At 42.5% G+C, this 25636-nt stretch overlaps 1 protein-coding gene across 1 annotated transcript; it reads left to right on the plus strand.

Moving 5' to 3' along the window:
- Nucleotides 1-758: 758 nt before the first annotated feature.
- On the plus strand, nt 759-3422 carry fezf2 (FEZ family zinc finger 2). The gene is made up of 4 exons (XM_078203232.1): nt 759-1568; nt 1732-1866; nt 2238-2370; nt 3166-3422. Exons 1-4 carry the CDS (start codon nt 759-761, stop codon nt 3420-3422), a joined length of 1335 nt encoding a protein of 444 aa, XP_078059358.1.
- The last annotated feature ends 22214 nt before the right edge of the window (nt 3423-25636 follow it).

Genomic DNA, 25636 nt, shown 5'->3' on the forward strand with positions numbered 1-25636 from the left:
TCAAATGAACGTCTCCTTGTTTAAAATAATTTTAAAAAACAATTTTGGAAAATTATCCTTTCTATGGAGTGCTAATAACAATTGAGGCTGCGCTATTCAATCTGCTTATTTTCCTAATCATTTAAAAGGTAGCCCATGAGCAATGTAAACAGACCTTGCGATACATTAAAGCATATTAAATGCACAATTATTTTTTCATACCCTCACAGCCACTTCGCCCACGAGCATTGTGGGTGCTGGTGGGAGATTGGAATGGGCTGATGCTATTTGGATGTCACCTTGCTAAGTGACTTCATGTGATGTCAGCTAAATGCAACAGACAGTGATCTCACACTGATGAGGATGTGTGCTATCAAAATGTGACAGTATAGCCACACGCAGTCCTTGGATAATCTTCTCCGCTCTCTAGTAAATGTAGAACCCGTTAGATATAGACGGTGGCGTCTGGCACATCACTCCTCAGTAAGTTAGTACTCGGAATTTCCAGTATCAAACTGGTGGCTTGTGCTTACAGTATAGCTTTTAAAATCTATCAGCAAAGATTTTCGCTGTCCTTGTAATTCGTTCTTTTGTGCTGCTTAATGAGCATTAATCTGGTGCCCCTCGGTGCCATTGTTCATGGGGATGTTGATTTGAATGTTAATGGGTGACATGCCAAACGCAAGGTGCTTATTAAATTGATGTGTGTCTTGGCTTTCCTGGAATGCAGGGGAGATCAGAGCGGCTCTAGTCAGCGGCTGCTCACACCAAGTCCTGGGATGGCAAGCTCTGGTCATTTGGAGACAGTTGTGTCCTGTCCCAGGCAAACGGCAAGGAATGGAGCCTCCGCCACTACCTGCAATGGAGCTACCCCAAAGGCACTGGCCTTTTCTATCGAAAGAATCATGGCCAAAACCTCAGAACCAAGGAGCCACGCTGAACAAAGACAAAGCTTGGAAAAAGCAGAAGGCAAAAAGGTTGGGAAACTGTGCTCTCCCGTCCCGTGTATGCTTCCTATCCAACCCTTTCCTTATGACTTGCAAGCTAAAGCTCTCTTGAACTATTCTGAGGTATGGAAGACTAACCTGAGGGGGTCACTTTGTACTTCCGCGGCAATGTGCAAATCAAACTGTGGGATGTGCTGCAAAACGGACTTAACTTTAGGCCCTTCCATGATGACCACTAACAGACTGATCAAGCCCCAAGTCATAAACCAAACGGTCGCAATGCCTGCCAACGGTTCCCTTTATTACTTCAACTATCTGGACACTACCTACCACCCTTCAGAGTTGCTTCATGGACATCACATCTTCCCATCTCACATCCTGGGCTCCCAGCCCCCAGCCTCGCTTTCTGCTCACCAGAAACTCCTTTTGTTGGAAAATGCTAAATTTGCCAGCTTGGCTGCAGAGAAATATCCAACGCCACAGTTTCCTCATAAGGAGCGTATCCCGGGACAGCTGGACCAAGTGATCAAAGAAAACAGCAGCTTTCCAGTCGAAAAGAATGTCATTAAAAACCATCAAAAACTGAGCAACACCTCAAATGATGGCAAACCCAAAAACTTTACCTGCGAAGTGTGTGGCAAGGTAAGGTGCAGATTTAAGCAGCAATTTTACCACAATGTATTTTTTCACCGATCATGAATACCGTTCTCGTGAGAGAGAAATAGGGAAAAAAAATAAATCGACATCAACTGTGCGGTTCCAAGACAAATTACATGTTCGTGTTTATTTTTTTCCCCTTCTCCAGGTTTTTAATGCCCATTATAACTTAACACGTCACATGCCAGTTCACACTGGAGCCAGGCCGTTTGTGTGTAAGGTCTGTGGAAAAGGTTTTCGACAAGCTAGTACCCTGTGCAGACATAAAATAATCCACACACAGGTACGTGCTCGCGTCTTCCCTCACTATCCAGCAACCTTTAACAGCAAACAATTTACTAATGAGTTTATGTGAGCCGCTCCCTTATCTACTTTCAGTATGATTGAGTAATAACATATGCACTGTGTACAAGACAATGCCCGCATTCCTGTTTAAACAGTATCAGTTCTCATTTCAGTTTTTTAAATTACTTTTTGTAATCTCAGTTTAAATGGTTTAAATACAATAGTTTTTTATTAAATGTACTGCCTTGGAATTAAAATTCGCGCACGCCCCGTGTCTTTGCTGAACAATTGCCTCCGTTCAGTTTATTTCTGATTAACTATGTTTATCCGACCGCCGGTGTTCAAATGATCCCTGCCATTCCTTTTCAGGAGAAACCTCATAAATGCAATCAGTGCGGAAAAGCTTTTAACCGAAGTTCCACTCTCAACACTCACATTCGGATCCACGCTGGCTACAAACCTTTTGTTTGCGAGTTCTGTGGGAAAGGATTTCACCAAAAAGGTACTTTTCAAAGTAGCGTCTACTTTAATTTGAATTAGTCTTCACACGAGTAGGTATCCATATGGCCCGTGCGTCCATCATATTTAACCCTTAGGTTGATGGTATAGTCTTGCTGGTGCCTACTATGAATGCGTGTCATTTTCACGGAAACTGTCACGTATTTCTCGACTAATATAACATCCATGATTCAATCTTGCCTCTGCATTTTAGTTCAATTGACTTTCTTTAATAATTTAATAACATTTATTAATTTAGCCCTACTGCTTCCATTGGTAAACATAGTCCCATTACACAGTAACACAGAACTACGGTAGAACTAGGATTGCAGAACTCAGGACTACAGAAATTGTTCGCGGGGTTGTGCACACGTTATCAAAGTCTAATATTCTTAATTCACATTAAAGTAACAGTGCCATTAAGAAATGTTTTTTTTTCTACAGCATGTCCACTGTATAGCTGCCAGGCTGAATTCAACCTATTTCCAATCAGTCGTGTCATTTTGAACTAACCTTCTTCTAATATGGCTCCTTAATTTGGGTTGTGGGTCAGAAGCTTGACCTCTATCTAATTCCTAATCTGACAGTTTTATGCAGTCCTTACTTGATTGAGACAAAGTTTGACAACTTCTTGACTCCCATACGCGCACACTAACACAAGACTGCTTAATGAAGCTTTACTTCTTCTTAACATAGACATTCCCTCATCTGAAATTAACTTAATTGTGAACTCCTGACCCTGGTGGTGGAGGAAAAAAAAACTTTCACTAACTTCAATGTTCTTCTTCTTTCCCACTAGGAAACTACAAGAACCACAAACTAACTCACAGCGGAGAAAAACAGTTCAAATGTAATATTTGCAACAAAGCATTCCATCAGGTCTATAATTTAACGTTTCATATGCACACTCACAATGATAAAAAGCCCTTCACTTGCGGCACTTGTGGGAAAGGATTTTGCAGGAACTTTGACTTGAAGAAGCATATAAGGAAATTACACGATGGTAACTCCGCCACAGCCCCGGCAAACGAACGTTCAAGGGTGGGGCAAAGTTAGTTTTATAGACTTCGATTTAGGGGTTTTTTTTGGCGGACAATCATTTTGGCGTACATGCATTTTTAAGTATGACCTATTTGAGATTTTCCGATGCACTGCAATGCTCTTTACTTCGCACACAGTTATGCAACAGTGGACAATTCATAAGATAACTTTTCACACTTGAATTTGTATGTTTAAATGGGTCGAATTAACAAAGAAAAAAATATCGAGAAGCGACAGCATGTCTTGGTCCTACAATATTCCAAAAGTGTTGTGAATGAATCGTAATGTAAATATCCATGTTAAAATGCTAACTAAATGTCTTATATCATATTATTTTTTTCTGTATTGTAGTATTTTATATATGAAACTTACCGTGGATTGGTAAATCTGAAATTTTAAAGTATTTGTTAGGACGTCGGTTCGTTTGCATTTCTGTAAATTTAAACCCCGTTGTAAAAATTGAACGTGTCTAACTGGAAAATAAAAAATAAAGTTTCCAATGATGCGTTTATTTGAATTGCACAGATTCGCCAATAAATGGAACGGGGCGAAAGCTGATCTGCTTATTATTATGGGCATCGGTACAAACTGATACGAAGGTATACCATTTGCTGAAATTTAACAATAACGTATTTCGCATATTCCTGTTTAAATGCTACATTTATTCCGAACTGCATGTTTTATTTAAATTACACAAAGCAGTAGAGTTTAGGAAACATCCGGGCTCGGTTGCACTAAGTGCGGCACAGGACAGTTCCAAAAAAATCTTTTATTTCGTTACTTTTGCTGACAACCCAGTAGTGACACCGGGTCCTGTCTGTGCCGAGGGAGAAATAGAACTGTTATCACGTCCCACCACGCAGCGCAGATGGGCGAATTCGACGGTTTTGACCTGAAGATTGGTCAGTGGATTTCTTTCCAGTATTTGGCTTCCCCAAAACACTCCACTGTCCAAATAAAACATCACCAACTGATTGCGTCTCGATCCTTCAGCATTTCACAACGCCCTGTGATTTGCAAACATCCATTGGGTTTGAAGAAAATATACTCGATCTTTAAAACAAATAAAATAAACGGGATAGAACGCAAACAAAAAAATATACAACCATCCGAAGAACAGTTTTAGCAATGTGTACTAAAGTATGTTTCAAAGGTCTAATGAGGCAGGCAAAACAGACATTTGAAAAATCAATTGACTGATTCAAAGTGAAAACACCTCGAATCCGCACTTTTCCTAAAGTTTTAATGCATCCGTTTTAGTAAAGTATCTGGATGGCGCTTTCAACAACTTCGCCACCTTTTAGGGGAAAATGTGTACTTTTAAAAATACGTTTACTGCGCGACAACGGGTGAGCCGAGTTTATTATTATTAATAGGCAAGGTTCTCGCAGTATTGTATTTGAAATAAATACCCAGTGATGTGAGAAGTTAGATTGTATTGAAGTGGAAAAGTCTCTTCTAGTGTCCGCTGTGTAACCTCACACACTACACTTGCAATCGGAGGCTATTAGTGCGGCGGGATATTTTCTGGGCGATTGATTACGAAATTACCCAGTTTGGGCAATTGAGCGTTTTACTCATGCAGATTAAGTGTCTCTTCTCGACCTGCTGTCGGCAACAAATTGCTGTTTTATTTTTAGAATGAAATGATCCCACACTTGATCCACAGAATATGAGCAAGCTCAAAGCAGGGGCAGTGCGCTTTCAGCAGTGTTAGTGGTAATCAGGCAAGCTCTCTCAGGAGAAGGCATTTCCATATTAGCCAATTTGATGTAACAGTGGATAATAAAGTACTTAGGGTTTTCAAAAAACTCCTTTCCCCATGTCTCGCTCTTTTTAATGCGGGATAATTTATTCTCTCCACGTCTAGACGAACAATATTATTACAGTGTATCAACAAAATTCTGATTTCAGCTCAGCTGCGTGCTGCTCACTCTCTGTTTCTCAATGAAATTTAAATTAACCGTTAACAGTAAACGATGAAACTATCCAGGGACTGATTAAAAGGCCAATAATTTGAAGAGAATTGCGTGTACACCTTTTTACAGTTAATTGAGTGGGCTAATCTTAGCGGGCTTCTAGACTGAGCTACAGAGTTACCGTCATGTGCTTTTGGGGGGGAAATGTGTTATTTTAATTAAAAACGAAACAAAAGCGGCTTGCTAATTATATTAAGGAACCATGTTAGACACAAAAGTCTCCACTTACAGCTCGATCTATTACTGCTTGCTGCACGCTGATGATGGAAATTGCAATTGTTTTCAGTAGAAGACGAGTCCTCACTGGAGCTTTCGAGGCGCCTTCTTGGCCACATTGCCCCTCACAACATTCCCACTACTTCTTACAGAATCAAAAGTTACTCCCTCTCTCTCTCACTCTTGATTTTTTCACCAACCCACTCACCCACACATACTGAGATACTTATTTCCCAATACACGAACAAAAAGTGAAATTCTAAATGCCGCGGACTCTGCAAAGCGCCAGGTGCCAGTGGGAAAATCACTGACAGTTGCCTCTCCTAAAACAAGCAAGTGTCTGACCGTCCCCGCACCACCGAAACCCATCCACAATCAATGTGTTAGCTTGCAAAGACCAAACTTAACAGGTACAACTGCTCTTGTCAACATGTTCTAACTTTGTTTTGTACTTCCCTTGTTCCAACTATTAACAATACAGGCTCCAAAAGGTGTAACCTCTTAGCGGCTTGTAATGCTAACCCACAAATTGTTTTCTCCAATTCATCGCAGTTGTCCCGTGATGTTTTATAAATTCTCGAAAGTTATTTTAATCCTGGATCTTTTCGACGCGGCAACTTCATGCCAGCTACAAATAAATATGGTTCTCCGTTCCGGGATACATTTCCATGTCTTAACTATTTCCAATGGGGACGTTTTAAAAAGTTATACACGTAAATATATTAAACATTTCCACGTTTCTATGGACTATTGCATTGACAATTTATGGATGCTGCATTTCATCGTGAGACGGGTGCAAAACTAAGTGACGCTGTAACACTTCCAACTGACCAGAGACGATGCTTCATTCAACTGTTGTTCGTGGACCGCAATACTATACTATATGGTTAGTTACAATATCGTAAGTGTTTTGGAAGTGTAACTTTCAGAAAGACCAGGCCCTCAGCAACATTAATAAAACTTAAGTACCCTCTGGTTGTACTGTAAAGTTAGAGCATTTGAACGGAAGGACTGCTGCGAGTTTAAATTTACCTCAGCCAAGCATACTTACATCATAAGATTCGTTAAAACATGCAAGCGCAAATTGGGAAACTTGTCGCAGCAGGTCAGGGTGGATAGAAGGAATAAACATGCCCAGATTTATTTACAGGCCCTAGTTACACCATATTCATAAATACAGCTGACTGACACCTCATGTTTTAATTAGCAATTGGGAGATACTTTTGCTTCCTGGGGAGACAAAGCCAAGAGGAAACCTGGAGACAGTACAACCTGCAAAAGACAAAACAAAATGCTGCATCCACCCGCATCCCAAACAAGCAACCTTAGTGTACATGCACATATGCACAATTGCTGCATATATAGGCTGAATGTGTACATCCGCATTTGCTTTGTATATCCATATAGCGCATATGCAATCCAACCCATAGGCGTTCATACATTTCTGTCAATCTATATATAAATACAGTGACACTCCTACCAGGTTATATTACCCAATATTTATTTCGGCTTTTTGCAGATATCGACTGTTTGTCAATTTGCTCCTTCGTGATCGCCAAGGATAGTTTAGTCCGCTAAATTCCGTCCAATTTCCATGTCAAATCCCGATTTATTTTCTTCCAGGATTCATTTGCTGCTCGTTAGCTTTGATATTAAATGTAGCATCGATCAGTAGGATTGTTTTTTTAAGTTCTCAGAAGATACAACTAAGTTGTATATTTAGAGGAACTAAATCCACATTTTCATTTTGTTTGCAGATAGTTTCATTTTCATTGACACTTACAAAAAAGTCAAACGGTTTGCAAATGCCAACTAGAAAATACCCAAGCAGATGCTAGCACATACAAGGATATTATAATGATGTATCTATTATAATTCATATACTACAATGATCATTCCCCAGAAAGAATGTTACTTAGTGAAAAACCATCAGATAAGACTTAACGTTATGGCCAAGAATTGACTTTTGATACAATATATCGTGTTCATTATTTTCACTGGGATGTATGAATGGATTCTTCAGAATTATTTTCCCTTACTGATTCTTGGTAACAGGTTGGTCAGTACTTACACCTCGCACTCGGGCAAACAGAATGAAACCTGCTTGATTTCAAATTGATGTTTTATTCAGCTTGCTTCTTTAGGAACATCCGCATTCACTTTTGGTTGATTATTTATTTATAACCCCAATTCCATTTTGAAGGAAACGCTTGTGTTATTGAATTTACTCGCAAAATGTATGTAAACAAAAATGACTCGAATCGGATTCATATATTTTTTATGATGCCAGAGGGTTCAGGGCGATCATGTTATGAGGTTTCTTACACATAAAAACTACACAAATTTACAGCAGTAATTAACAATGGCAACGTTTTTCACATATTTGTGACCAGTTTACAATATAGTATTTCACAGGCTGACTTTAGAGATCAGGTGTGCAATAATGTCGCATTTGGGTAGTTAGTTAGAAACTCATCAAATATTTTTAACGAAGGAACAATCTGGCAACAATATCTCCTTTATACAATAACTGCTTCCTAGTCAAAATGCAGGACTTATGGGGTTGTACTGATAGGCTGTATGTTGCCACTATTAACATTCCTTGTCATGTATGGTTATCGAAGCGGTTGTGATACTGGTCCTTGCGGAGTACTAACCCTGGCAAACTGTCAGTACGTTCGTAACTGAAAATAAAAGTAAAACAGATAGCCCACATTACATATCAGCAGCTTAACATTTCACTATTAGTGAACATTGCAGAATTATTAAAAATTGAAAGTTGAGATAATTAAATAAGCATAAGTACTGATCCAATAATCATAAATCGAATTCATCCCATTCTAAGGATTGCACCTTTATATTGTGTGCCCAACTGATTTGCTGAAAATATATGCTCCATTTAGCTGGGCATGCTGGCTTCAGGTGACGAATATCTGAGTGCAGGAAGTTTCCGGTGGAGGTACCACCCACATTATACTGAAGTCCAGTTGCACGTTTTCACCCTACCCCTTTTAAAATCAATTTTATATGAGATCATGAAGATGTTTGTGATCGCCCAATATCAATAGAAGTAATTGTAGCTAAGGTCATTCCGTCCATCGTGTCATTTTATTTAATGATGCAAGTTGCAATAGAGTCCAAGTCTCCAACTGTTTATTATAGGCAACAAACGCAATGCCTTGGGAAACCTGTCCAAATGCTGTACCTTAAAGAGCTGGTAAAATTAAATAATCTTGACTCTGTGTAACAGATAACAGTCTTAATACTAAAATGACAATTATTTCGAAGAAGTTCGCTTGCGCTGCAACTTCAACAAGATTAGTGGAAAGAGTTTTTCTCAGCTGCCGAAATTCCATCGAAATAGTTACATTCTCAGATGTAACAGCAGAAACGTCATTCCAAATATCCAAACAATGGATTTAAAATTGAATACCTGTAAGGGTTGCGGATTTAAAGATCTGCGAATATTTTGAAATGGGACCAAAGATATCAAATTACAAACAACAGTCCTTTTAAAAAGAACAGATTTTTTTTGCACCTAGTGTGACTCCGATATCAAATCGTCCCCCCCCCCCCCCCCCCCGGCAACCCCATCCATTTGCTCCTCGTTTGAGATGAGTCGTTCCTGCACTAGGACCGCGCGGAAGACCCGGGTCAGTGTGAGGACTGGCAGTAACCTGGTGCATTGAGAAAGTGCTGGGAAGTAAACAACCTCAAGACAGTGCGTTGCCCTTTTCTCTGCGCTTCTTGTTAAAACATCTGAGCAACCAGTTTTGCTCCTAGAAACATGTTAATTGACAACGGAGCTCATTATTGTATGCACATGCAAAACACAGAGAGAATGATTAAATGGACAAAAGCGCAATAATGAACTGTCAACAATCGAGTACATCTATACTACCAGGATCACTTAATAATAGGGCATTTAAACTCAACAAAGGATTGTCTGGAACAGGAAGAAAGAACGACCTATACTTTTGTTTAGTCAACACAATTGATTACAAATGAGGGATTAGTAGAGCAGCTTCAGATTTTAAAGGGGTAAAAGAAAAGTCCAATTAAGTCCACCAAATGTTAACTACAGGGCCTTCCAGCTCGGTACAAATGAAATTCTCATCAAAACATCCCTCGCGATCTTTTGGAAAGTAATTTGTTTCCCCGAACGAGCAGAAAAAAGCGTCGCATTAGTGAAGAAAAACGCCAGAGCTTGGCACAATGGGCTCAGCAGACACATTGCGAGAGCCAAGGGGAAGTTAATGAGTTTCAGCATCTGACAAATCGTTTGGACTTATTCCTAAAAACAAAAAAAAAGCTGGATAAAAAGGGTATATTGCCCAACCTTTCTCTGTAAAATACAAAACCCCAGGGATCCTCGGCACCACTGAACATTAAATATTTTTGCTTTCAAAAAAAAATGACACAAGCCGCCGTCGAACTTTTTGTTTTGAGACCCAGTTCCAATTTCTAAGGATTTAGTAAGTGGTTGATTTCAGATCCGTTTCAGAATCCGGCAAGCCAACGAACCGATGCTCCCCGGCTGAAAGGTTGCGAAATAATTGCAGCAATTACACACACAAAAAATAACACATTAAAGAAAACCAACTGGTTAAACAGCTCGAAATCCAAATCGCGAGGTTATTTCATTGTAAATTTGATACACTCTGGACCACGAGGGCCCGGAAGAGGAGGTCCAATTTACATAAAAGCTTGACAAAAGAACCGTTTACAAAAAAAAACCCTGAAAAGTTGTGTTAAGCACTATCCAACTATATTTGCAGAATCTACTGAAAAGTTTGTATGCTTTATGTCTTATTCTTTCTAAATGCACCTTTTAAAAAATGGTTGCAATATGATTATTCACAAATTAAATTTATGGACAAAAAAAATGCTTTCCAGTTCCGGGACTGTGCTACACTCCAATCTGCAAGCCCAAAGGCCACAGCAACATAGGGAAAGAAATAGACCATTCAGCCCCTCAACCCTGTTGTTTCTCTTCCCGCACCTAGTGGTGCACAAGGCAGAAACTCATCAGTTCCCATAATGAGGTTTCTCCTGGAACAGGCTTATAGCTTGGGGGCCACCACTCCCCGCCAAACATGACTGACCAAGAGGCTCTCCCTTTCCTATTGTACGCTACTGGCGTGTTGGAAAGATTTTGCAGGTTGAAACTCAATTCATTGAGTGGGGTACCACAGGGATCTGTACCAGGATCCCAACTGTTCACATTATAAATAATTTGGACAAGGTAACTAAATGTATTATCTCCAAATTTGCAGATCAGAGGGAGGGCTGTGAGGAGGATGTAGATATGCTTCAGGGTGATTTGGACAGGCTGAGTGAGTGGGCATATGAATGGCAGGTGCAGTATAATGTGGCGAAATGTGAGGTTATCCACTTCAGTAGCAATAATATGAAGGCAGAGTATTATCTGAATGGGTGTGAATCGAGAGAGGTGAGACCTTGGTGTCCTCGTGCATCAGTTGCTGAAAGTAAGCATGCAGGTACAGCAGGTAGTAAAGAAGGCAAATGGTATGTTGGCCTTCATAGGGAAAGAACTTGAGTATTGGAATAGGGATATTTTACTGCAATTGTATAGGGCATTGTTGAGACCACACCTGGAGTAGTGTGTGCAATTTTGGTGTCCTTATCCGAGGATGTCTTGCTGTAGAGGGAATGCAGCAAAGGTTTACCAGGCTGATTCCTGGGATGGCAGGACTGTCATATGAGGAGAGACTAAGTCAGTTAGGATTATAAATAAATATTCATTGGAGTTTAAAAGAGTGAGAGGGGATCTCATAGAAACTTATAAAATTCAAACAGGATTAGACAGTGTAGAATAGAATAGAATCCCTACAGTACAGAAAGAGGCCATTTGGCCCATCGAGTCTGCACCGACCACAATCCCACCCAGGCCCTTCCCCCATATCCCTACATATTTACCCACTAGTCCCTCTAACCTACACATCCCGGGACACTAAGGGGCAATTTTTTTAGCATGGCCAATCAACCTAACCCACACATCTTTGGACTGTGGGAGGAAACCGGAGTACCCGGAGGAAACCCACGCAGACACGAGGAGAATGTGCAAACTCCACACAGACAGTGACCCAAGCCGGGAATCGAACCCAGGTCCCTGGAGCTGTGAAGCAGCAGTGCTAACCACTGTGCTACCGTGCCGCCCATGTAGATTCAGAAAGAATGTTCCTGATGGTGTGGGAGTCCAGAACCAGGGGTCATAGTTTGAGGATAAGGGCTAAACCTTTTGGAACTGAGGTGAGGAGAAATTTATTCAGCTAGAGAGTGGTGAATCTGTGGAATTCACTACCACAGAAAGTGGTTGGGGCCAAAATGTGTGATTTCAAGAAGGAATTAGATAAAGCTCTTGGGGCTAAAGGGATCAAGGGATATGGAGGGAAGTTGGGATAAAGTTATTGAATTTAATGATCATAATGAATGCTTCTATTTTCTATGTATCAATGCATGTTGGCCACATTATGAACGTACCTTCTTTGGCCATAAAGCCCTGAGATGGGGCCCGAACTCAGAACTACTTGATCAGAGGCAGAGGCATAGAGGCTACTGTGCCACAAGATCTTCTCTTAACCTTGTTCCATCAATCAATTAGATGATGGTCGATCAGAATCTCCTTTCTCTACCTTTATCTGTTGTTGTGTCCCTTCTAGTTTCTGATTCTATACCTTTTAGAACTGCGGCAAGGAGAAATTTCTTCACCCAGAGGATGGCGGATGTGTGGAATTCACTACCACTGAATGTAGTTGAGGCCAAAACGTTGCCTGATTTCAAGAAAAAAATTAGATATAGCTCGAGGGTCTAAAGGGATGGGGGGTGGGGGTGGGTTCAGGATATTGAATTCGATGATCAGCCATGATCAAAATGAATGGCACAGCATGATTGAAGGGCTGAATGTCCTACTCCTGCTTCTCGTTCCTATGTTTTTAATAGCCTTATCTTACAAATGTCTATCTATCTCAGTTTTGACCTGGATTCAGCAGTTTTGTCAGGACAAGAATTTCACATTTTCAATGCCCTTTGTGAGAAGTAGTACTTTGTGTCGATCTAATTCAAATTTTAAGGTTTTGCCCTTTTTAAATTATAGTACACTATCACTCTGAGACTCCAGTTATTCTGTGGACTGGGAATTACATTTTTGCAGTGGGTAACCTGCAGAGTTCCTGTTTCTGAACAGATCTCCTTTATTGTTAGGAAAGTTCAAATTCAAGCTTCAGGTTTTTCATATCATTCAATACCTTTATTGAAGTTTGGGCCATTGGTCCAAGGAATTACTCCCCATTTTCACATTGTTTTGGAATTATATGCCATGTAAATTGACCTACATCAGGGTGTTTTGTATTATCTGGCTTCTGTGAATTCTGGGGTCACTTTGGGACCTAACTGAAGTTATGCTGCTATTTTCACATTGATGCATACTGGAAGCCACTTAGCATGAAAATGGTGTTAACAGCCAGCTCAGTGCTAGCTTTAAAATAAAGTCTGTGAATAACATGGTTACTATGGCACTTCTTAGTGAGGGAATCAATGATTAAGATAAAAGATGCTGGGGAGAAAACATGAATTCTGGCTACCTGAATAAGAACAGGAATAGGCCATTCAGTCCCTCTATACAGCTTTGTCATTTAATCAGTTCATAGCTGATCTGGATTTCAATTCTATTTATTTGCCTTTGTTCTTTATCCCTTGACAATTTTACCCAACAAAATGTATTAATATTACTCTTGAGATTTTCAATTGATCTTGCATTCATGAGTTCTTGGAGGTAGAGAGTTCCAGATTTTTGGTATCATTTGAGTGAAGTAATGCTTGCTAATTTCACTCTTAAATGGTCTAGCTCTAATGTTAAGAGTGCGTCCTCTTTTTTGGACTCCCCGCACCAGAAAAAATAGTTTTCCTGTATCTATTCCATCGAACCCCTTCATAATGTTAAACATCTTGATTGGAGGGTGGGGCTTTGTGAGTGTGACTGGGTCCACATTTGCAATGTGACTGGGTCCTGATGAAACTGTTAACTTTGTTTGTAAGAAGTTTAACAACACCAGGTTAAAGTCCAACAGGTTTATTTGGTAGCAAAAGCCACACAAGCTTTCGGAGCCTTAAGCCCCTTCTTAAATCCCAAGAAGGGGCTTAAGGCTCTGAAAGCTTGTGTGGCTTTTGCGACCAAATAAACCTGTTGGACTTTAACCTGGTGTTGTTAAACTTCTTACTGTGTTTACCTCAGTCCAACGCCGGCATCTCCACATCATAACTTTGTTTGTAGCAGTATTGATCATATTTGGGGAGCTGGAAATAAGACATTGTTGGAAAGGTATCATCTTGCCTTAGTTGAAGACCTGGCTTGCGGATGCCTTTCTCATGCCAGATTCACCTACGATGAATGCGTCTAGCAGTTCTGTATTGTATCATATTGGGGAAAGAGAATGCTGGATCTGACGAAGGCTCTGTGCATCTTTAACATCATTTTCTCCCCTTTATATTCTAGTCCACTTGACATAAAGGTCAACATCCTATATACTTTTTTGACTATTTTTTGTACCTGTGTACTAACCTTATGAAAAAGGCTGGAACTCTTGAGTCAAAATGTTGATGAAGATACTCACAGGTACAAAATACAGACTAGATTTAAGTTTAATAATGTTATTGTAAAATACACAATTTTTAATACTTTATCCTAGAAACATTATTTTTGGAATTAGAAATTTCAGTTATTGAGACAAATTATAAATGGAAGGAATTGGACCATTTCTTTGCATGATTCATTAGGTTCAGTTTTTATTCACTTTGATAGATTTAGAAAAATAATAAAAGTCCCCGGTGCAATCCTGCATAAAACAAATGGCTAACACTTCCTTTGTCAGGATGAAGACCATTATCACCTTTCTTAGCAGAAGAAACACCAACAGTTAGGCTTCTCAAAGACAACATGAACAGTTACTAGGTTCATTTGGATTTCCGTGGAAAGATAGGAAGGTGGAGGTAGAAAATGTTCCGACTTGACAGATCTGAGACTTTTAGAAAGGCACAACCCCCCGTGTTTCATTCCAAGGAAGCAGGGCAGAATGGAGTCAGGCCCATCACCTCTGGAGGCAGACCCGCCATTGAAATGGGGCAGACAGATGGTGAAGTTGGTCGGCTGGAACGCCCATCTCCAATTACTGGGATATTAGACTAGTTGTAATGCTGAATATCAGGCCCTTAAACCCTCAGCTACCATCCACCCCACATACCCGCTATTTCCCTTCAGGTCGTCTATGCCCCCTCCATACTCCCAAACCCCCTCCATTCCTCTCGCACCCCTGTGCCCCTTCCTAGCCCCTTATATTCCCCAAGCCGCCTACTAGCTCCCATCCATTCCATTCCCCTCATTCCCCACATGTCCATTCCATGCACTCATTTATCATCCATCACCACTCACCCAATATTCATTATGGACAGACCTCAGGTATCTTTGAAATAGATATTTAAAACAAATATGATTGAGTTGTCGTTCAAACATACTTCATATTGAAAATAATCTCATTCATATTAGCCATTTGAAAAAAAAAATCATGTCAAGTGGTCCATCTGGTGAAAAAGCAAATATTTATTCACTTATCACATTGGTGATAGATAATCCTTTAATAACCTATTTTAAAACTGTCAGATGTGGACATCATCCCCTGCTAAGTAGTTATCAGCTATTGAAACTCAGCCAGGCATTCACAATAGACATGGCTGCCAAAATAAAACCTGCGAAATCCAAGCAATAGAGTCCATTAAATCTGAAAAAAAAATTCGAAGCTACGCCGCATGACCTGTCAATCAAAGTTGTCCAGGAGGAGGTGGGGCAGTTCTTCCCATAAGTGAAAACTGCTGAGGTTGCTTTTCAATTTAAAAGGGCTCTCAGCATTTAAATCACTTCAGATGATTACAGCAAAGATCCCTTCAGTGTTCTTAAGTTTTGAAAACATAAAAACATTTTTACCTTTGGAAAAAGTACTCTCATACATCTCAACACTTAAGCAATGCTTATCAATGTAATGGTCAACTTACCTTTGCAGGACAGAGCCTCATCATCAATCATTGCAATAAAAAGTTAATTCTGTATCAGTGATGAGATACAATATCTCATCACTAAAACTGAATGAACTTTTTTTCTGTATTTGAAAGCCTGCCAATTAAAGAGTTCCAGGAGCAGGTGGCTTTTTATTTTGGTTCCCTACTTGAGACTGGTGTTCCTCCATGATTCATGACTATTCAGGGAGGCCATGAACTGCACTCATTTTCAGACAGGGTCCACACCACTAATATGGTGGAGGAGGAGGCACTGGAGCCACAAAGGAGTTGGCAAGGGTGGGAGTGTGCACCCATATCTTACATCGATGAAAATTGCCCGAAATGGGAATGGGAGCTGGAACCCACCAGCTGCCCACCACTCTTAAAGAGCTTCCAAGTCAGCCTGATTGGGTGAAAATCCAGGGTATTAAGTCTAATGCATAAATCAACAAAATGGGCTTACGCCCCAGAAATATTTTGGTGACTTCTGACTACATTTAGCAACATTATATATTTATATATCAGCTTTATTATAAGAAAATGTCCCACGGTACTTCTCACACCAAAAGTAGATTAATGCCAAATTAATGTCAAATATCCAGGGAGCAGTCTTGCCACTTTTTTTCTGCAGCATTTAATGTTCTCAAAGGAATGAACAAATAGCTCTTTTCTAAGACCAGGATCATTTTTGCAGTCATTGCTCAGGATCCTAATTAGAATCCTTCACATAGTGACAGAGTGAGGATACAATGAGGTCTTTCTGTCAAGCACACCACTAAAGCAGCAATTCCAGTGTTTGGACACCTGAGACATGGTGTAGCTTCAAAATCATCACCATCTGCTGCATGCTGCATAATTTTCCATCTAAGGAGGTGTGAGCATGTAGCAGGAAGAGGAGCAAGCCTACAGAAGATCACAAGGAACTAGAGGGTGGCAACGTGCTCAAAGATGATATGCAGTAAGGGCTGCTGGTGAGAACGACTTCCAGAAAGCGACCATTTTTGCCACTGAACAACCTTTTGTTCCCAAAGAACTCACACATATCATTGTCACTGAGAGAATGTTCAATACCAGTCACAGCATTCATGACACAACACTGATCAACACTTCCTCCCTCACTAATTGTTGTTGTTGTAAATACAAGTTGTTGCTTTTGCTGTCATTAATTTTCCCATTCTGCCACAGATAGCCAGGAAGATGCACTCATGTCATGGGTTTCTGCATTTCTGTGAAGCCCTTCCACAAAACAGATGTCAGAGATACATCTGTACATCTGAACATTCTTCACCAGTGCCTGCCGGCTTTTAAAGAGAGGCTTCAATGGATATGGCAAACTTTACTCCCATATCTGTTCCTGTCTAAAGGCAGACTATTCCATGTGGCAAAAGGTAACAGCTGAGCACAATGAACAGAGCAAAGGCTGTACATTCTCCCTGCAGTAGGCATCTAGCTCTGTACAACGACAACACTGTGTACCTACCGGACAATGGAAATTTGGTCAGATATGTCCAGAGATCGTATCCACTGGTCAGTGAAACAGTATAGGGAAACATAACTTTAAGATAATTACAAGTAGGATTAAAAGGAAAGTTAGAAAACATTTCCTTGCAGGAAGGGTGGATTTAATCTGGAATTTTACTGAGCTGTCAGGGGCACGATAGGCAGCAGTGGGGCTGAAAGCATGCAGGGTGCTGGGGGTGGGGGGGATCTTGGGGTCATTTCGGGGAAAGATGCTAGAGGAGGTAAAACACTCATCCTTGCTGCCCGGATTAGGTCATTCAGTTTTTTGCGGCACTGCTTCCCGGTTCTCCTGGCCAGTGCCCTGGCACTAACGTATGCTGCCACGACCTCCCAGGCTGCGTTTCCATCCCTTCCATTGGGACGGCGTCCTGCTGGGGGGAAGAGGGTATCCCCCCTTGCCTCCACTGCCTCCAGAAACCTGGCCAGGTCAGCATCTGAAAAACGAGGAGCTGTCTTCCTGGAGGCCATTTCTTCCTGCACTGCCTGCCTGTCTGCCCATCACTGGGGGTGTTTATGGAGCTCTCCCTTGTTAGGGCAGGTCAGCTGCAGGCTGTGAGTCACGTGCCCGTTAGAGCATTCCAGTGAGTTTAATGCAGTTTGCCTTGTTACCATGAAGGGGAAGCCAAGTCAGCACTTGCAGGTGTGCTGATGGGAGGGGGGTTTGTGTCTCTGTGATGATCGGGGCAGGGGAGAGAGAGGGTCATGCTAGTCAGCCATTGAGGCCGGTGGTAGGAGGGGGGGGGGGGGGGTGATGAGGGGACCATGTGCCAGGGGTCGGTGAGGTGTGCGGGGGGGGGGGGGGGGGGTCTCCGATGTCCGTGGGGGGAAGGGGGAGGCTGTATTTAACAGCAGAACTGTTTTTTCCCCCAGTTTTCCTGCGCTTGCGCAGTTTGTGGCTCCGATCTAAGCTGCTGGCTGTCTGGCGATTAAGGCTCCGTCCACTGCCTCTAGCGGCTAGAAATATTCTAGCCCTTATTTTCAAAGACTAAGTGCATAAAATTGGGAGTGAAAACTCGCCCGAAGAATGGATTAGCAACTCTCCCATTTTTACGCTAGCTGGACATTTAGAAAAAAATTCATAAAATTCCACCCAATATTCAAAGTGCAAGTGGCTCTGTTGAATATTTAGTCCATATTACTTTCTGTTTCTGCAAATAACCTCTAATTGGAAATAAATCAAAGCTGTTGTTTAACCTATACAAAGCTCTAGCATTCCGTCATCCCACAGAAAAAGCAGTTAGCATTCAATGTGTTCTCCATCAATCACATTACAACACTTGGGGTTAAGGGTTAAATGTGGGCAGTACCAACATCGTACAGCACAGAGTAAAATACAAAGGTTTCAATTCATGAGACCTACTAACACAGCCCTTACACAATAAAGAAATGTTGGAAAAAGCCTGAATTTTAACACATTAGGGTACAGCTCCCAGCCTTCATTTACATCTCTATGCATGTGATTCTGACAATTCCCAGAAGGCTGTATCATAAGCGTGGCACCTTCTACTCCGTCTAATACAGTATCGAGTATGGAGGGTGGAGCTTATAAATAAGAAGTTAAAGTGCACTTTTGTATTCCAGAAAGCCAGTTGCTGAAGGATAGAACTGGAGCCAATCTTCGCACACGTTTATATTTACTTACAGAGCTGTATATTACAAGTCTACACCTCCTAACTTAACAACCACGGTTTCATAAGTAAAAACAGAAAACATTGGAAATATTCATCAAGTCATGCAGCATCTCATAGAGTCATAGAGGTTTACAGCATGGAAACAGGCCCTTCGGCCCAATTTGTCCATGCCTCCCTTTTTTTTTAAACCCCTAAACTAATCCCAATTGCCCGCATTTGGGCCATATCCCTCTATACCCATCTTACCCATGTAACTGTCTAAATGCTTTTTAAAAGACAAAATTATACCCCCCTCTACTACTACCTCTGGCAGCTTGTTCCAGACACTCTGGAGGAGGAGCACTCTGGAGGAGGATGACCTGAGTGGGCCTGGAGGTCTGGAGTGCATCTGCTTCAATGCGAGGAGCGTAACGGGTAAAACAGACGAACTTAGGGCCTTAATGCTTATGCGGAATTTGGATGTGGTTGCGGTGACGGAAACTTGGTTAAAAGGACAGGACTGGCAGCTGAATATTCCGGGGTATAAGTGTTTTAGGCGAGACAGAGGAGGGGCTAAAAAGGTGGGGGAGTAGCGATATTAGTTAAGGAGCATATTACCGCGGTGCAGAGGGTAGACAACTTAGAGGGGTCATGTACTGAGTCGCTGTGGATGGAACTCAGAAACAGGAAGGGTGCAGTCACTATGCTGGGGGTGTACTACAGACCACCCAACAGCCCACGGGAAGTGGAGGAAAGGATATGTCAGGAGATTCTGGATAGGTGCAGAAAAAATAGGGTTGTTGTAGTGGGGGACTTTAATTTCCCTGGCACAGACTGGAAAGTGCTTAGAGCTGGGGGTCCGGACGGGGAGGAATTTGTAAAATGCGTACTGGAAGGTTCTTTGGAACAGTATGTAGATAGCCCGACTAGAGAGGGGGCTATACTGGACCTAGTTCTGGGAAATGAGCTCGGCCAGGTCGTCAAAGTTTCGGTAGGGGAACATGTGGCAAATAGTGACCACAACTCTGTTAACTTTAGGATAGTAATGGACAAGGATGAGTGCTGTCCTATGGGCAGGGTGCTAAATTGGGGGAAGGCTAACTATAGCCGGATTAGGCAGGAATTGGTGGATGTTGATTGGGGGAGGATGTTCGAGGGTAAGTCCGCGTCTGGCATGTGGGAGTCTTTTAAGGAACTATTGATAAGGCTGCAGGAAAGGCATGTGCCTGTAAAAAGGAAAGATAGGAAAGGTAGGATTCGAGAGCCGTGGATAACCAGGGAAATTGAGGATCTGATTAAAATGAAAAGGGAGGCGTACGTTAAGTCCAGGCAACTGAAAACAGATGGAGCTCTGGAGGAATACAGAGAGAGTAGGAAAGAACTCAAACGGGGAGTTAGAAGGGCAAAAAGAGGTCACGAGATGTTCTTGGCAGGCAGGATTAAGGAGAATCCTAAGGCATTCTATTCATACGTTAGGAACAAAAGAGTTGTCAGGGAGAAAATCGGACCTCTCAGGGACAAAGGAGGGGAATTATGCTTAGAACCCAAGGGAATAGGGGAGATCCTAAATGAATACTTTGCATCGGTATTCACAAAGGAGAGGGGCGTGTTAACCGGGAGTGTCTCGGAGGGAGGTGTTGACCCGTTAGAGAAAATCTCCATTACAAGAGAGGAAGTGTTAGGTTTTTTAGGGAACATTAAAACTGACAAAGCCCCAGGGCCTGATGGCATCTATCCTCGACTGCTCAGGGAGACGAGAGATGAAATTGCTGGGCCTCTGACGGAAATCTTTGTCGCTTCTTTGGACACGGGTGAGGTCCCTGAGGATTGGAGGATAGCGAATGTGGTCCCGTTGTTTAAGAAGGGTAGCAGGGATAACCCAGGAAATTATAGGCCGGTGAGCTTGACGTCCGTGGTAGGGAAGTTGTTGGAGAGGATTCTTAGAGACAGGATGTATGTGCATTTAGAACGGAACAATCTCATTAGTGACAGACAGCATGGTTTTGTAAGAGGGAGGTCGTGCCTTACAAATTTGGTGGAGTTTTTTGAGGAAGTGACAAAAACGGTTGATGAAGGAAGGGCCGTGGATGTCGTCTATATGGATTTCAGTAAGGCATTTGACAAAGTCCCACATGGCAGGTTGGTTAAGAAGGTTAAGGCTCATGGGATACAAGGAGAAGTGGCTAGATGGGTGGAGAACTGGCTTGGCCATAGGAGACAGAGGGTAGTGGTCGAAGGGTCTTTTTCCGGCTGGAGGTCTGTAACCAGTGGTATTCCGCAGGGCTCTGTACTGGGGCCTCTGCTATTTGTGATATATATAAATGATTTGGAAGAAGGTGTAACTGGTGTAATCAGCAAGTTTGCGGATGACACGAAGATGGCTGGACTTGCGGATAGCGAAGAGCATTGTCGGGCAATACAGCAGGATATAGATAGGCTGGAAAATTGGGCGGAGAGGTGGCAGATGGAGTTTAATCCGGATAAATTCGAAGTGATGCATTTTGGAAGAAATAATGTAGGGAGGAGTTATACAATAAATGGCAGAGTCATCAGGAGTATAGAAACACAGAGGGACCTAGGTGTGCAAGTCCACAAATCCTTGAAGGTGGCAACACAGGTGGAGAAGGTGGTGAAGAAGGCATATGGTATGCTTGACTTTATAGGACGGGGTATAGAGTATAAAAGCTGGAGTCTGATGATGCAGCTGTATAGAACGCTGGTTAGGCCACATTTGGAGTACTGCGTCCAGTTCTGGTCGCCGCACTACCAGAAGGACGTTGAGGCGTTAGAGAGAGTGCAGAGAAGGTTTACCAGGATGTTGCCTGGTATGGAGGGTCTTAGCTATGAGGAGAGATTAGGTAAACTGGGTTGTTCTCCTTGGAAAGACGGAGAATGAGGGGAGATCTAATAGAGGTTATGAAGGGTATAGATAGGGTGAACAGTGGGAAGCTTTTTCCCAGGTCGGAGGTGACGATCACGAGGGGTCACGGGCTCAAGCTGAGAGGGGCGAAGTATAACTCAGATATCAGAGGGACGTTTTTTACACAGAGGGTGGTGGGGGCCTGGAATGCGCTGCCAAGGTGGAGGCAGGCACGCTGACATCGTTTAAGACTTACCTGGATAGTCACATGAGCAGCCTGGGAATGGAGGGATACAAATGATTGATCTAGTTGGACCAAGGAGCGGCACAGGCTTGGAGGGCCGAAGGGCCTGTTTCCTGTGCTGTACTGTTCTTTGTTCTTTGTTCTCATCACCCTCTGTGTGAAAACATTGCCCCTCTGGACACTTTTGTATCTCTCCCCTCTCACCTTAAACCTATGCCCTCTAGTTTTAGACTAGTTTTAGTCATGCAGCATCTGTGAAAAGAAAAACAGAATTCACATTTTGTTAACTCTGTGGCCGGAATTCTCCCAAACAACTTCTAAGTTGAATTCGCGGGAAAACTGGAGTAATTCACGTTGGTTTTTTTCAGTGGGAGCTTAGATTAGAATCTCCCACACTCTGTGAAATGCATGGGTCACCACCCTGAATCTCATTAGATTTCAGGGGGCAGGGCCTATTCCTGCCCAGAAGGCTGAAACCATGGGCCTCTGCCCATGCGCAGTGACCCTGAATGGTCAGCCTCCATCGCTGGCCAGCCCGGGACCCCCGGAGTGCTGCCCCCCCAATCCTCCCATGGCCTGATCACGGCCCCCGCGATCATTCCTGGGCCAACGCCAACACCCTCCCCCCAGCCTGCCCTGATCTCCAGCTCCCCCCGCCCCTCCCTCCCCCCGCCCCCACCACCCCACCACATGGCAGTGCCAAGCTCCCCCAGCAGGCAGCCTCGCCCATCCTTGGCTGAACCCCCCCCCCCTTGCAGACACCCCAGCCCGCCCAATCACTGGCCTCCCTCCTGCCCCCATTTATCCCAATGATAGAGTGGTAGAGGGACCCCCCCACCCCCACCCCCTAGATCCCACCCCAGGCCCCACCCCGTCAGACCCCACCCCAAGGCCAGCCTGTGCCCCCTGGACATGGGCACTTTGCTCCTTGGGCAGTGTCAGGGGGCACAGGCTGGTACTGCTAAGGTGCCCTTGCCCAGGGAGAACCACCCCACCTGCGCCTGACCCCCTGGGGGGGCCCCAATTTCCCCCTTCACTCCAGCGGGGTCAGGCTGTTAGTTCCCCGAAAGTGGGGAACTACTGTAAACCCCACCGGAGTGAAACACTCTGGCAGGATGGCAGATGTTATTGGGCCTGGAGAATTCAGTCCTGGGCCCGCTAATTACATTGAAATTACATTTAAATAAAGATTCAAATTACTTATCTGTCTTCCGCCGGTTTCTAGTGCGGATCTGATGGCGCATTGGGAGATGCGGCGGGAACGCATGTGCGGATCCCGCGCATGCCCGGCCACGAGACTTTCCCACCCCGCTGCACTAGAAAACTACTGCAGCAGGATGGGAGAATTGCTCCTGTATCTCTCTCCACAGATGCAGTCTGATTTGAGCATTCCCAGCATTTATATTTCAGATTTCCAGCATTTGCAATATTCTACTTTCCAATCACATTTCAGTCTGTGTTTATTTAAAAGGATTTAAGTGAATCCTCAGTCAATGTCTACCTCCTGTATCGAGTTAAATACAGTTAATATATAATTAACATATTCAATCACTGGATAGTGTTACTGCCAATCATCAAACTAATTCATATTCTTAATGTGTGGTTGGACAAACATTTGTTTCCCCAGGCACATCCATGATTGAACATATGGACATACAAAATTAGGAGCAGCAGTAGGCCCCTCGGCCCTTCATGCCCGCTCTGCTATTCAAATAAGATCTGGCTGATATGATTGTAACCTCAACTCCACACTCCCTACACCCAATAACCATTCACTCCCTAGCTTATTAAAGATCTATCTAACTCCACCTTAAAAATATTCAAAGACCATTGTTAGGGACCAGATCAGAAACCCCAAGGTATATTATGTAGTTCGACTAAACCCCAACTATTTTTTATTTTGTCACTAGTGTGAGGAAAAGGTGTGTCACTCCAAGAGTAATTCTATTGACACACTTGGAAGCATTTATCAAAACAAACTTTATTTAACAATACAGTTTAACTATAACAAAATGAATTAGCTTAGCTTTTACCAAATTGAAATATTTAAACATGACAAGATTCAATTCTTAACTGCTAATCTATCTCTATTAGTTCCAATTTAAGAAATATTACTCATAGACTTGAACTCCTCTTCAGAATCAGTTCGCAAAAAAGCACAAGCTTATGTGGGTTGTCAGTCCTCAAGCTTCCAGAACACCCCTGGAGAGACAGATCTATTTTCTAGCAGGTCCCAAACTGTTGACTCCAGGGAGAGAGAGAGAAACGCGTCTTACTTCTTGCTGACCACAGCAGAATCGACCTGCTTCTCTCTGTAAACTGAGCTCCTCCCATTAGCACATGACTCTTTCTCTTGTCAATCAACCTAATTAAATCCTACTCTGAAGCCCCAGGGGAAAAATCAAAAGTAAACAAAACTGCATTAGGTCAGATTAAAACGACCACCCTGATATCTGGGACCAATTATTCTATTGCATCCTCAGCATGTGGCTGCTGGGTTTATGGCAGATCGGCATCAGGTAAACCAGAGTTGAATTTTAAACACACTTCACAAGAAACATTTTTTAAAATTCTTAAAGGCACAGCATTGTCTCACATTTGAGAAGGAGAATTCCAAAGACTGACAATGCTCTGAGAGGAAAAGAATTCCTCACCTCTTCCCTAAATGGACAACCCTTTATCTTTAAACAGTGGCCCCTATTACTAGATTTTCCCACAAGAGGAAACATTCTCTCCACATTTACCTTGACAAGACACATCAGGATCTTGTATGTTTCAGTCTTTGCTTACTCTGCTAAACTCCAGTGGATACAAGCCAAGCCTGTCCAACCATTCCTCATAAGACACTGTGCCTCAAGCAGGTATTAGTTTAGCAAGCCTTCCCTGAACTTCTTCCTAAGCATTTACATCCTTCCTTAAATAAGGAGGCAAATACTTGTGCAAGACTGCAGGTATGGTCTCACTAATGCTCAGCATAACTGAAGCATAACCTCCTTACTTCTGTTTTAAGTTCCTTTCACAATAAATTATAGTATTCTATTAGCTTTCCTAATTACTTGCTGTGATGTTGCAATTCATGCACTCGGATCCCTGTATCCCGCTGCATCTCAAGGGGCTGCAATCTCTCACTATTTAGGTAATATGCTTCTTCTTTATGTTTCCTGACAAAATGGACAATTTCCCACTTTACCACATTAGACTCCATTTGTCAGATCTTTGCTCACTTACTATATCCTTTTACAGCTTTCTTATGTCCACTTCACATCTTATTATCCTTCCTATTTTCCTGTCATCAGCAAATTTAGCAACTATAACTTTAGTCCCTTCATCCAATTCATTTACACAAATTGTAAAAAGTTGAGACCCTGACACTGATCTCTATGGCACACCATTCGTTACATCCTGCCAATGAGAAAAAGACCCATTTATTTTTACTCTCTGTTTCCTGTTGGCGAGCCAATCTTCCATCCATGCCAATATGTTGCCCCTTACATCTTGAGTTTTTATTTTTCACAATAACCTTTGCTGTAGCGCTGTATCAAATGTGTTCTGGAAATCTAAATACATGCATCCACTTGTTTCCTTATGTCCACAGCTGGGACCAATGTCCTTGCGGGGCTTTTGCTGACCGATCTGATGCTATTCCTGGGATGCCATTCTGCAAGAATGTTGTCAGGGCTAAAACAATGTAGCTATGAGGAGAGATTGGTTGGTTGGGATTACTTTCCTTG

Source organism: Mustelus asterias, chromosome 3 (genome assembly GCF_964213995.1).
Source record: "Mustelus asterias chromosome 3, sMusAst1.hap1.1, whole genome shotgun sequence".
NCBI lineage: Eukaryota > Metazoa > Chordata > Chondrichthyes > Carcharhiniformes > Triakidae > Mustelus > Mustelus asterias.

What these genes read in the sequence shown, in the direction of transcription:
- fezf2 (XM_078203232.1), top strand. Translation starts at nt 759, where the DNA reads ATGGCAAGCTCTGGTCATTTGGAGACAGTTGTGTCCTGTCCCAGGCAA. An exon ending in CCTGCGAAGTGTGTGGCAAG is followed by an intron (nt 1,569 to 1,731) that starts GTAAGGTGCAGA and finishes CCCCTTCTCCAG; the next exon opens with GTTTTTAATGCCCATTATAA. An exon ending in GAAAGGATTTCACCAAAAAG is followed by an intron (nt 2,371 to 3,165) that starts GTACTTTTCAAA and finishes CTTTCCCACTAG; the next exon opens with GAAACTACAAGAACCACAAA.